Source organism: Oncorhynchus tshawytscha, linkage group LG25, assembly GCF_018296145.1.
Source record: "Oncorhynchus tshawytscha isolate Ot180627B linkage group LG25, Otsh_v2.0, whole genome shotgun sequence".
Taxonomy (NCBI): domain Eukaryota; kingdom Metazoa; phylum Chordata; class Actinopteri; order Salmoniformes; family Salmonidae; genus Oncorhynchus; species Oncorhynchus tshawytscha.
Genome location: NC_056453.1, coordinates 36,779,782 through 36,794,298, shown reverse-complemented (window position 1 = coordinate 36,794,298; position 14,517 = coordinate 36,779,782). Strand labels below are relative to the sequence as shown.

Here is a 14,517-nt window from a genome sequence, read left to right as displayed (position 1 = left end):
ATAGTCTACTACACACTATATTCTACTACACTAACTACACACTATTGTCTATTACACAATATGGTCTACTACACACTTAAGTCTACTACACACTATAGTCTACTGCACACTATAGTCTACTACACACTATAGTCTACTACACTAACTACACACTATGGTCTACTACACACTATAGTCTACTAAACACTAAAGTCTACTACACACTATAGTCAACTACACACTATAGTCTACTACACTAACTACACACTATGGTCTACTACACACTGTAGTCTACTACACACTATAGTCCTCTTCACACTATAGTCTACTGCACACTATAGTCTACTACACACTATAGTCTACTGCACACTATAGTCTACTACACACTATAGTCTACTACACTAACTACACACTATGGTCTACTACAAACTAGTCTACTACACACTATAGTCTACTAAACACTAAAGTCTACTACACTAACTACACACTATAGTCTACTACACACTATAGTCTACTACACACTATAGTCTACTACACACTATAGTCTACTACACACTATAGTCTACTACACTAACTACACACTATAGTCTACTACACACTCTGGTCTACTACACTAACTACACAATATAGTCTACTACACACTATAGTCTACTACACACTATAGTCTACTACACTAACTAAACACTATAGTCTACTACACTAACTACACATGATGGTCTACTACAAACTAGTCTACTACACACTATAGTCTACTAAACACTAAAGTCTACTACACACTATAGTCTACTACACACTATAGTCTACTACACTAACTACACACTATGGTCAACTACACACCATGGTCTACTACACTGACTACACACTATAGTCTACTACACACTATAGCCTGCTACACACTATAGTCTACTACACACTATAGTCTACTACACACTATAGTCTACTACACTAACTACACACTATTGTCTATTACACAATATGGTCTACACACACTATAGTCTACTACGCTAACTACACACTATAGTCTACTACACACTATATTCTACTACACTAACTACACACTATTGTCTATTACACACTATAGTCTACTACACACTATAGTCTACTACACACTATAGTCTACTACACACTATAGTCTACTACACACTATAGTCTACTACACTAACTACACACTATAGTCTACTACACACTATAGTCTACTACACACTATAGTCTACTACACACTATAGTCTACTACACACTATAGTCTACTACACACTATGGTCTACTACACTAACTACACACTATAGTCTACACACTATAGTCTACACACTATACTCTACCACACACTATGGTCTACTACACACTATAGTACACTACCCACTATAGTCTACTACACACTATAGTCGACTTCACACTATATTCTACTACACTAACTACACACTATAGTATACTACACACTATAGTCTACTGCACTAACTACACACTATAATCTACTACACACTATAGTCTACTACACACTATAGTCTACTACACACTATGGTCCACTACACTAACTACACACTATAGTCTACTACACACTATGGTCTACTGTATACTATAGTCTACTACACACTATAGTCTACTACACTAACTACACACTATAATCTACTGTATACTATAGTCTACTACACACTATAGTCTACTACACTAACTACACACTATAGTCTACTGTATACTATAGTCTACTACACACTATAGTCTACTACACACTATAGTATACTACACACTATAGTCTACTACACACTATAGTCTACTGTATACTATAGTCTACTACACACTATAGTCTACTACACACTATAGTATACTACACACTATAGTCTACTACACACTATGGTCCACTACACTAACTACACACTATAGTATACTACACACTATAGTCTACTACACACTATGGTCTAGTACACTAACTACACACTATAATCTACTACACACTATAGTCTACTACACACTATGGTCTACTGTATACTATAGTCTACTACACACTATAGTCTACTACACACTATAGTATACTACACACTATAGTCTACTACACACTATAGTCTACTACACACTATAGTATACTACACACTATAGTCTACTACACACTATAGTCTACTACACTAACTACATGCCTTTCACTCACTGTGATTATCATTTATTCATCTATTCATCAATAACAGAAGATGGCCTGATCTACCTGTTTCATAATCAGGGATAACACAGATAGTCTGATAGATTAGAGACACAGAGAGACACACACACATACCTTCAAGTCATCTGGCAATAACACCTTGCGGGCCTTCTTGAACATGGGCTGTGGTTTGAGCTCCTCGGGGGCGAACTTGCGTTTGCGGGGGTCGAACATCTCCTGTCCCGGTACGCTGGACAAAACCAAGTCAGCAGGGTCAGGCACATAGCTCACTGGCACCTGGATGGACTCTGGGTCGATGGGGCTGGGAGTGTTTCTGGACGGCAGGGCTGGTGAGGGAGAGTAGGAGGACAGAAGGATGTTAGATACATGGAAGTAGGTTATAGAAATGTATTTGATAGAATTAGAGAAATTACCACTACATATTTTTTCGGGGGGAGGGTTGGTGGTTTAGTGCACTATTCTGAAGACATTCAAGATAAAAGTTAAACTTGAGCTAAATCAACGTGACAAGGTGAAAGTAGTGCGTTTTTATTCCTTGCACCATGAATAGTCACATTGGTATCGTAATGTTTCCAATAGTAGTGACAAACTGCAGCCACTGGGGGGCACAAGACACAAAGCTAACACACAACCTAAACCAAAGTTTGCCCGTTTGTGAAACATCAAGTACCCCGTGAGTACCTACATACTCACCCCTCGTCTTCCCCCTCCATTTCCCATCCAGAACTAACTACTGGACAGAAAAACACTGGATCGAAAATGGTTATGTGGACAGGATTTATATAAGTCTGTATTCATCTGTCTCTGACCACTGTCCTTACACAAGCATTATGCATGTAAGTATAGATTTGCATTGAGTGGGCCTGAGGCTGGAGGCCAGCTGGTGTGAGATGGGCGAAAGCGATAGTGCCAGAGGCCCCTGCTCCTTTTCAGTGTTCAAATTACATCTCAACCTCAATCTGAACCTGATGTGACGACTAGGCCCTTCCCTAACATGAGCCGAGGTAGAATAGTTGTATAGAGAACCTTATAGCCTTCACACTCTAACTAGTGACCTGTACAGGCGGTTTACTTGTTCATCAAGCTGCCTCACACTACAGAAACAGGAGACAGGTCCCTGTCCCTATGGGCTGTTCTGGCTCAGACCGGGCTTATTTGTCAAAGGCTTAAATACTTACCTAACTAACCTCTTCCCCAGGCTCAATTGCTACCAGAGAGAGAGCGAGAGAGAGAGAGAGACAGCTGGTGGACGAGATGAATTACACTGATGCTGCCTGAGACATATACAGTGCATTCACAAAACTTGTTAGGTTATAGCCTTATTCTAAAATGGATTGAATAGTTTTTCCCCTCATCAATCTACACAACACCCCATAATGACAAACCAAAAACAGGTTTTAAGACATTATTGCACATTAAAAATAATAAATCAAATGGAAATATCACATTTACTTAAGTATTCAGACCCTTTACTCAGTACTTCGTTGAGGCACCTTTGGCAGCGATTACAGCCTTGAGTCCAATCAATTGAATTTACCTCAGGTGGACTCCAACCAGTTGTAGAAACATCTCAATAAAGGGTGATCAATGAAAACAGGATGTACCTGAGCTCAATTTTGAGTCTCATAGCAAAGGTTCAAATCAATATATAAATAAATCTTTTTTTTTTCATTATTATTGTAAAAACCTGTTTTTACTTTGTCATTGTGAGGTATTGTGTGTATATTGATAAGAAAAAAAACATATTTAATCAATTTCAGAATAAGGCTGTAAGGTAACAAAATGTGGAAAAGTGAAGGGGTCTGAATACTTTCCGAATGCAATGTAGATAGATCTATACGTAGTTCAGCTCACATGTACTGGGAAATATATGACTTTCAAGAAATATTTGACTTCCAGCCCCAGTGTGAAGATTTCATAAATCACGAGAAGGCAATGTATGCTTTATTAGAACTGTGTGTGTATAGCACCTGATAATCAACAGCTGCCTCTCAGAAGCTGCTATTCAACAGCTGCCTCTCAGAACCTGCTAATCAACAGCTGCCTCTCAGAACCTGCTAATCAACAGCTGCCTCTCAGAACCTGCTAATTAACAGCTGACCCTCAGAACCTGCTAGTCAACAGCTGCCTCTCAGAACCTGCTAATTAACAGCTGACCCTCAGAACCTGCTAGTCAACAGCTGCCTCTCAGAACCTGATAATCAACAGCTGCCTCTCAGAACCTGCTAGTCAACAGCTGCCTCTCAGAACCTGCTAATCAACAGCTGCCCCTCAGAACCTGCTAATCAACAGCTGCCCCTCAGAACCTGCTAATCAACAGCTGCCCCTCAGAACCTGCTAATCAACAGCTGCCCCTCAGAACCTGCCCCTCAGAACCTGCTAATTAACAGCTGACCCTCAGAACCTGCTAGTCAACAGCTGCCTCTCAGAACCTGCTAATCAACAGCTGCCTCTCAGAACCTACTAATCAACAGCTGCCTCTCAGAACCTGCTAATCAACAGCTGCCTCTCAGAACCTGCTAATCAACAGCTGCCCCTCAGAACCTGCCCCTCAGAACCTGCTAATCAACAGCTGCCCCTCAGAACCTGCTAATCAACAGCTGCCCCTCAGAACCTGCCCCTCAGAACCTGCTAGTCAACAGCTGCCTCTCAGAACCTGCTAATCAACAGCTGCCCCTCAGAACCTGCCCCTCAGAACCTGCTAATCAACAGCTGCCTCTCAGAACCTGCTAATCAACAGCTGAAGGGATGTCAAGTGAGGGATTTGACCTCCAGGGGGAAGATTTCACTTAAATCAAGACAAGGAAATCTATGCTTTTCAGAAGTGTCTAAGACCTGCCTACCAAAACAGTGCTTAAAATGAGTGACTAAAGAACAGAACAGTACGCTAATTAGTTGAGCTAGTGGGGTCACGACCAGGGTCTGCCATTTTCAAAGCCTGGAGAAATTAGGGGTAAGTGCCTTGCTCAAGGGCACATCGGCAGATGTTTCACCTTGTCGGCTCGAGGATTCGAACCCATAACCTTTCGATTAGGGGCATAGACAGAGGAAACACACACACACACACACGGGTCACATCATCACAACATCTGAATTTCACACCTTTTCCATTCTGGGTTTGAGGCCTCTTCTAAGAAACCTAATAGTAGTAGTAGTCCTACTTTATTCTTCCTGAGCTGTGGTTGATATTGTATTATATGAGCTAGAATTGTCTTTCAGATGTTCTCTGTACAGACAAACAGAGGATGTGGGTGTTATCCTTTTTTCCTTGTGTGTGTTGATGTGTGTTGTGTGTGTGTGTGTGTGTGTGTGTGTGTGCGTGTGTGTGTGTGTGTGTGTGTGTGTGTGTGTGTGTGTGTGTGTGTTGATGTATGTGTGTGTGTGTGTGTGTGTGTGTGTTGATGTATGTGTGTGTGTGTGTGTGTGTGTGTGTGTGTGTGTGTGTGTGTGTGTTGATGTATGTGTGTGTGTGTTGATGTATGTGTGTGTGTATGTGTGTGTGTGTGTGTGTGTGTGTGTGTGTGTGTGTGTGTGTGTGTGTGTGTGTGTGTGTGTGTGTGTGTGTGTGTGTGTGTGTGTGTGTGTGTGTGTGTGTGTTGATGTATGTGTGTGTGTGTGTGTGTGTGTGTGTGTGTATGTGTGTGTGTGTGTGTGTGTGTGTGTGTGTGTGTGTGTGTGTGTGTGTGTGTGTGTGTGTGTTGATGTACGTGTGTGTGTGTGTGTGTGTGTGTGTGTGTGTGTGTGTGTGTGTGTGTGTGTGTGTGTGTGTGTGTGTGTGTGTGTGTGTTGATGTGTGTGTGTGTGTTGATGTATGTGTGTGTGTGTTGATGTATGTGTGTGTGTGTATGTGTGTGTGTGTGTGTGTGTGTGTATGTGTGCGTGTGCATGTGTGTGTGTGTGTGTTTTACACACCTGCTCTGGCGAGGCTAGGGAGACAGTTCTGTGCGCCCATGCTTGTGTGTACCGACGTTGATGCGCTGGCATGGTTGCTAAGGTCAATCACCGGGGGCAAGGCTTGTGACATGATTGACGTCTGGTGCTGGGACTGTGATTGGTACTGGTTGGGGTGGGTGGAGACGGCGAGTTCAGAGGGGAGGCCGTTTTCCGACAGGAACTCGTCCAGATCCATGTACTCCAGCTGGAAGTTGTCTCCATCGTAGGGGAGAGTCTTGTTCCACAGCGTGGGCCCCAGGAAGGCTGACTGGGGGGCACTCCTCTCCTCATCCAACTTCTTCTCCTTCTCTTGCTCCTTCTCAAATCCTAAAGAGAACATGGGGAGGGGGGTCCACAGTAAGTACCAAGACAACAAAAAAACAACGCTCATCTATACATACAATGGTAGCACTTTACTTCGAGGTACAGAAATTAGATTACAGAAACAGGAAAATAAAGTGCTGCACAGTCGTGCTATATGCTAGTATTGAAAGTGCTATGCTAGTATTGAAAGTGCTATGCTAGTATTGAAAGTGCTATGCTAGTATTGAAAGTGCTATGCTAGTATTGAAAGTGCTATGCTAGTATTGAAAGTGCTATGCTAGTATTGAAAGTGCTATGCTAGTATTGAAAGTGCTATGCTAGTATTGAAAGTGCTATGCTAGTATTGAAAGTGCTATGCTAGTATTGAAAGTGCTATGCTAGTATTGAAAGTGCTATGCTAGTATTGAAAGTGCTATGCTAGTATTGAAAGTGCTATGCTAGTATTGAAAGTGCAGCATCTATTTATTGCATTTGTTATTTGGGAGACTAAAGTATCCTCTATGGTTTGCAGCAGCTCATCTTCAGGGTTAACTGGTTTGGATAACTGGTTTTGAGGAGCAAAAAAAGCTGAAATTCGGAAGTGAAACCTGCTTTGATAACGTTACTTCAATAACAATATCTATTGCTACATCACTACCTCTCAAATGATCATACTTTCAATCAATCAATCCATTGCATCAACATAAATCACTGATCACTGGGCTAGCTATATAATTCAATACATTCATGTAGGAATAATAAGGAGAAGTGTGGTGGTTAATTGCTAGCCAATGAATTTGTCAAGTGTTGTCAGGTGACTAATATCAGAAAACATAGCTACTGTAGGCCTACTAGTGGAGCCGGTTTGGGCACATACAGACAGGCACACACGTATATAGTAACCTTATATGAACTATATCCATATGCCTGTATTTCGATAGGTAAGGACGCTGAAGCAAATCATTATCAATTTGATCAAAGATTTCTAAAAATTAATGTTGGCTATAGGCCTTTAGAGAATAGTTCAAAATGCATTATTTACGCTATCTATCTGGAGCAAAGCGAGTCCATAGATACTAGTAGATTTTCCAATAAACTATTCAATATATAAATAAATAATGTAAATAAACAAATTGTCTCTATAAAAATAAAGACAATTTAAGTTTGAGATAAGTAATTATATATTCTAGAATAGAAAGGAATAGAATAGAACAACGTAAAACAAATATAGGCTATTTTTACCTTCATGTTGTTGTTCATGTTGTTGGAGGAGGAGGGGTAGTTTCATGGGGTTCTCCAGTAGAGACTTCAATACCCAGTGATTCGACATAGGTAGAAACCTTGGATTCCCCGGGAGATGTCTGGACACTATTTTATCCATCTCGCCTCCCTTCAGCTGTCAAAAACAAATCACTTAACCTGGTCCTGGTGGGCTAATACAAAATCCAAAACGTTCAACTGTATCGAAAAAAATAAATCGAAATCACAGGTCGATTTCGACCTCAACAACTGCCGATATAAAACCCAGTGGGAAAAGCTGGTTCCAGTGACACCTGCTATTCCAATAGCTCTGTAGTCTACAGTAGAAGGCAGAGATAGCCTAGTCCTGTTCACCCATTCATACTATGTGAAAACCGAGATATGTGACGTCAAACCCTGAGATACCGCCCATTTTATCTCTCTCTCTATTGCTCTCTCTCTCTCTAGTGTGTGTGTGTGTGTGTGTGTGTGTGTGTGTGTGTGTGTGTGTGTGTGTGTGTGTGTGTGTGTGTGTGTGTGTGTGTGTGTGTGTGTGTGTGTGTGTGTGTGTGTGTGTGTGTGTGTGTGTGTGTGTGTGAGTGAGACACTGACAAGTCAAGACACCTTTAGTCCCCTAGCTATTAGGATATTTTATTGACGGAAGGAGGAATATATAGCCTATCAACAACACTGTTTCTATATAGCCCTTGCGTTTCCAGACTAATTCGTATGGAGGTTACCTACTAGATTAGAATAGACCTAGTACTAGGCCCTACAGACTATAATTTCTCAAATTTAAATCCTGTCAAGGAGAGTTCAGAGAAGCCGGCAAAGTAGAGCTATTTATCACATGCATGTGCACAGAGAGTAATATCCTGAATAGCATAATATCCAAGTTTGTGTGTGCACTATAATTACATTATGTAGGCCTACATTGGCCGTTGTTCAAAATAGGTACAAGGTGCGTCTGTTTTGAACCCACTGTTTTCAACATGAGAAGCGCGTCCTCATTTGTGAAACACGTGACAAATTACACTAAAGTTAGGCAACCGTTTTTTCCCGACATATACATACATAGATGGACTAATTGCACAATGAGGTAAATGGAAATCGCTGTAGTCATGTTCCAAGCGAGGAGCTATGAGAACACTTTTTTTTGTGAGAGTGATTTTTTGATAGAGTGCTTTTTCGTCTGTCACGCATTGAGCGCACGGACCAAACCCCTTCACCCTTAGCCTAGAAAAGGGTGGATGGAATGACGGGTCACGTTAGTGGGCGCGGTTGACCTACTTTTGTCCAATAGCGGAGCGAGATATCCTGCGCTCGCTGCTCACCACCTCCTAGGGCCTAGGCGGTTCTCACATTGAACCTCATGTGCTTTCAGCGGGGTGAAAACAACTCAATCTAACACACAGCAGCCTACTGGGAAGAAAAAGCTCCTGTACTCTTTGTACAAATCAAACAAGCCGTTTAGGCCTACAAAGTGAACAACTGCAGGATCTTCATCCACCCCAGTCCTGCCTTCTGCTGCCAAAATGCAGACAGTCACTCATAAAAAACAATACAAAAACACCTCTTTCAGAAAGCCAATGGTCTTTGATTGATTCTGTCCTGCCACCTATCCCCTTCTGTCCCTGAAATTGCAATATTAATTGGTTAATTGTATTATTAATTGCTCTATATTTTATTCAACCTGCACTTGATTTTATGTAGCCTACTTTTGCCCTTGATTGTCCTGAAAGGCCTCTATCAATTAATGTATTATTATTTTTTTATTTTATTTAACCTTTATTTAACTAGGCAAGTCAGTTAAGAACAAATTCTTATTTACAATGACGGCCTATCGCTATAGAAACTCAATGTAGTATTTTATTTACGCAATAATGCCCGAGGGGGTGTGGTATATGACCAATATATTATTGTTAAGGGGTGTTATTAAGCACGACACAAAGCGGAGTGCCTGGATACAGCTCTTAGCCGTGGTATATTGGCCATTTACCACAAACCCCCAAGGCGCCCTATTGCTATTAAAAACTGGTTACCAATGTAATTAGAGCAGTTCAAATACATGTTTTGTCATACCCGTGGTATACGGTCTGATATACCATGGCTGTCAGCCAATCAGCATTCAGGACTTGAACCATCAAGTTTATAATCTTCTTTATACCATGGCATTGTTGAATACTCCTTTCTGATTGGCTTGATGGGCATTCAAGAGGGTGCACTATTTCCCTATAATGCACAGTATATTTGCAGGTAGAATTCAATGGCTGTAGTTAATTTTTACATGTTTTGTTTGAAAGCAGTCGATTTGAACATATTATGGGTACTGTTGAATTTGATTTTCATAAACTAGCAAGTCTGTTTGTTTGGTTACCATGGCTACCATGGTTACTACTAGTACTGTAGCTATCTAGTAACCTTGCTAGCCACTTGAGTGGATGTTGAACACCTTTCTACTGGCAAATGAACACATATTTCTAGTGGCAAATTATAGCTATAGAATAAAAGGGATAATGAACTCAGTCAGTTCCACTTCGGCAGCGTGTTGTGGAACACACCCTCCACTTCATTCTTTATTTTACATAGAACGCATAGCGCCCATCATTGACTATCCCTTTATTTTTTGTTTATATGAGAATATAAAGTAGTAAGCTCTTGCCACTCTCATATCCACTAGCAGTCAAAAGTTTGTACACACCTACCCATTCAAGGGTTTTTCTTTATTTCTACTATTTTCTACATTGTAGCATAATAGTGAAGACACACAAACTATGAAATAACACATATGGATTCATGTAGTAACCAAAAAAGTGTTTAAACAAATCAAAAAAATATATTTTTAATTTGAGATTCTTCAAAGTAGCCACCCTTGTGGAAGCTATAGTCCTTTGTCTGCCTATGTCTGAAAAAGTGACATTAGAGACAATGTTAGCTCACACAAATACGTTAAACAAATCTCTATTTTCCTCTCCTAAACTCTAAACTCTGTTGACATCCTTGACAACAGAGGTTGCTAAAGCATATGTTGTGACAACCTTTGCAAGAGAAAAGTAGGACATTGCTTAGCCACACCTGCTCCCCTGGGCTAAAACACTTCCAGACATGTGCACATAGGATCCAACAGTGCTAACGATGTTTGTGCATGATGTCAATTAAATGTCTCTGAAGGAGTCAGTGACACTAGCTTGTTTACAGTGTGTGATGAGTGATGTTGCATAAAATATATAGACCTATGCTAAAAAAAAAAAAAAAAGAACATTTTGGCTACAGATGCAGTTGTATGCAGTTGGATGTATTAGGGATTTAGGTCGATTCTTTTGCGGGGGGGTTGGGGGGGTCATTTTGAGCATCTTCCCCTTACAAAGATCTATGCACAGCCCTGAACACTTGAAAAAGTGAGTGGGTTAGTCACTGCATGTACAATATTCTCCTGAGTGCTGGCACACGAAAGTAAAGTTGTCAGATTGTAGCTTTAGGCAGGCTAGAAATCATCTCAGGCAGAAAGTGATCTGTTTGCAGTATTCACATGACTTTGTTTTAATCAAACATGAGATATTGCACCTCAGAACAATGGAATTAGAACTATTTACGAATATCCTCTTTAACCTGAAGGTAATTATAGTATATCTTCCTTACACACACTCCAATCCAATATCGTGTGTGCGTGTGTGTTTGTACCAATAACAGATTGAAAATGCGATTAGCATGACCAGCAGTGACCTAAATTAGCCAGTGTGTTATGTACTGTAAGATCTTGAGCCTACTTTGCCCAACACACACACACACACACACACACACACACACACACACACACACACACACACACCTGGCTGAAGGCCACCGCTCACACAAGTTAGGGTTGCCAAGATTCAGTTGTATTAAAACTACTGTACCTTGACCTTTTCAGCCTCTGATGAAATAGTTTGATCTTTACCTTCTTTCACTACTAGAGACTATGTCAAGAGAATGAGAATGTTGTGTAAGTAATATAACAGAAGGCTGAAACAGCAGCTGTCTGGCTCTGAATGCCTCCCCAATTGCACCCAATTCCCTATATTGTAACTGTCACACCCCGACCATAGTTTGCTTTGTATGTTTCTATGTTTTGTTTGGTCAGGGTGTGATCTGAGTGGGCATTCTATGTTACATGTCTAGTTTGTCTATTTCTATGTCTGGCCTGATATGGTTCTCAATCAGAGGCAGGTGTTAGTCGTTGTCTCTGATTGGGAACCATATTTAGGTAGCCTGTTTGGTGTTGGGTTTTGTGGGTGATTGTTCCTGTCTCTGTGTTTGTTGCACCAGATAGGCTGTTTAGGTTTTCCACGTTGGTTGTTTTGTATGATGTGTAGGTGTCTTATTCAAAAACATGAATAGTAACCACGCTGCGTTTTGGTCCTCCTCTCCTTCAACTCAAGAAAACCGTTACAGTAACGTCTCTCGTCAGAATGAGGATCGGACCAAAGCACAGCGTGGTAAGTGTTCATGATAATTTATTACTCAAAACACAAAAATAAAATAAACAAAATAACAAAGAGAAAAATGAACAGTTCTGTAAGGCAAATCAACTATACAGAAAACAACTACACACAAAACACAGATGGGGAAAAAGGCTGCCTAAGTATGATTCCCAATCAGAGACAATTATAGACAGCTGCCTCTGATTGAGAACCATACCCGGCAAAATCATAGAAATAGCAAACATAGAAATAAAGAAACTAGAATGCCCACCCTAGTCACACCCTGGCCTAACCAAAACATAGAATAAAAGCCTCTCTATGGCCAGGGCTTGACATATATAGGAACTACTATAGTGCACTACTTGGGCCTTGGCCAAAAGTAGTGCACTATAAGGGGAATAGGGTGCAATCTGGAACGTAACACTGACTCTCGTTTTTAGTAGAACATTTAGTACAGCAAGACCAATTAGAGTAGTCAGCCAGTCAGTCACTTCCTGTTGAACGCGAAACGAGGGAGAGCTCATTTTGGTGTTTTGAAAGTCTATGGAAACGCTTTTGAGTTTCGATTCCGCAACCCGGTTGGCATCAGTTGCTGGGACTGCTACTATCTGTCCAGTGATGCTGCCGACCAAGGCCGGTTCTGAGTAGCTGTTTGGCATATCAGCTAGCCTAGCTGCTAGCTAACTAGCTACCTATCAAGCTAGCAGGGTTTTCTTGAGGGCTTGAACACAGCCCATGATGAGGTTAGCCATTGTGGCTGGGAAGCGGATTCTCCCAAGCAGATGTTACAAAAACAAGAAAATAGCTTCAAGTGTTGTGTCCAAATATTGGTGGAGTCAGTTAATAAAAGAATAGACGACCTGACCAGAGAGGCCCAGAACATGAAGAACAGTTTGCAGTTCTCCCAGGGTCAGAATGATGAGTTTAAACAGGAGAACGGCAAGATGACGAGGGACAATCAAGGCAGAACAACATTGTTGTAGATGGATTTGCAGAATCCACATGAGACCTGAATGAAGTCTGAGGACAAAGTGAGGGAAATAATCTCGGAGAAACTGAAGATGGACCACAGGAAGATTAAGGTGGAGCACACCAATTGATTAATGGACTGCTGAGGGTTTATCTTTTTGTCTCTTGCTTTGTTTGTTCTTTTCCATATGATGTTTATCTCTGATAAGCTACTCAGGAAAGGGCTGAAAATAGCCCATATTAATATATGTAACCTTCGAAATAAGGTTCATGAAATCAATAACTTGCTAACATCAGATAACATTCATATATTAGCCATTTCTGAGACTCACCTAGATAATTAATTTGATGATATAAGCAGTAGCAATACAAGTATATAACATCTATAGAAGAGACAGAAATGCTTAAGGGGGAGGTGTTGCTGTATATATTCAGAGCCATATCCCTGTAATGCTTAGAGAAGCTCTTATGTCAAGTGTTATTGAAGTGTTGTGGTTGCAGGTTCACCTGACACACCTAAAGCCTTTTCTTTTGGGGTGTTGCTATAGGCCACCAAGTGCTAACAGTCAGTATGTAAATACTACGTGTGAAATGTTTGATAGTGTATGTGATGTAAACTGAGAGGACTACTTTCTTGGGGACCTGAATATTGACTGGTTTTCATAAAGCTGTCCGCTCAAGAGAAAGCTTCTCACTGTAACCAGTGCCTGTAACCTGGTTCAGGTTATTAATCAACCTACCAGTGTGTTTACAAACACTACAAGAACAAGATCATCCACATGTATTGATCTCCTGTTAACTAATACTGTAGAACTTTGTTCTAAAGCTGTATCCGTACCCATTGGATGCAGTGATCACAATATAGTGGCTATATCCAGGAAAGCCAAAGTTCCAAATGCTGGGCCTAACATAGTGTATAAGAGACCATACATTTTGCTGTGACTCTCATGTGAACGATGTCAAAAATATTTGTTGGTCTGATGTGATTTATAAGGAGCATCCAGACACTGCACTTGATTTATAAAATTGCTTCTTCCAATTATTGATAAACATGCACCTGTTAAGAAACTGACTGTTAGAACTGTTAAGGCTCCATGGGTGAATGAGGAATTGAAAAACTGTATAGCTGAAAGAGATGGGGCAAAAGGAGTGACTAATAAGTCTGGCTGGCTGACTGAGTGCAAATTGAGATATGATGTGACTAAACTCAACAAAAAGAAGAAGAAACGGTATTATGAAAACAAGATCAATGATATAAAGAATGATGGAAACAATTTTGGAGTACTTTAAATGAAATTATGGGCAGAAAGACAAATTCCATCTTTCATCGGATCAGATGGCTTATTCATCACAAAACCAGTTGTTGTTGCTAATAATTTTAATGATTACTTCATTGGCAAAGTGGGCAAACGTAGGCAGGAAATGCCAACAGCGAACAGTGAGCCATCGCACTCATGCATAAAAACGAATAATGAAAGAAAAGCA

At 40.7% G+C, this 14,517-nt stretch overlaps 1 protein-coding gene across 1 annotated transcript in view; it reads right to left on the bottom strand.

Annotated features, from left to right (window-relative positions):
• Positions 1–7,981, bottom strand: part of LOC112236151 (hepatic leukemia factor-like) — a 13,172-nt gene extending 5,191 nt beyond the window's left edge. The window contains exons 1-3 of the mRNA XM_042306299.1: positions 7,607–7,981; positions 6,041–6,388; positions 2,243–2,454 (exon numbers count right to left, since the gene is read on the bottom strand). Coding sequence (XP_042162233.1) covers positions 2,243–2,454; positions 6,041–6,388; positions 7,607–7,745 — 699 coding nt within the window. The 5' untranslated portion in view covers positions 7,746–7,981. The remainder of the gene's footprint in view (positions 1–2,242; positions 2,455–6,040; positions 6,389–7,606) is intronic.
• Between the last annotated feature and the right edge of the window lie 6,536 nt (positions 7,982–14,517).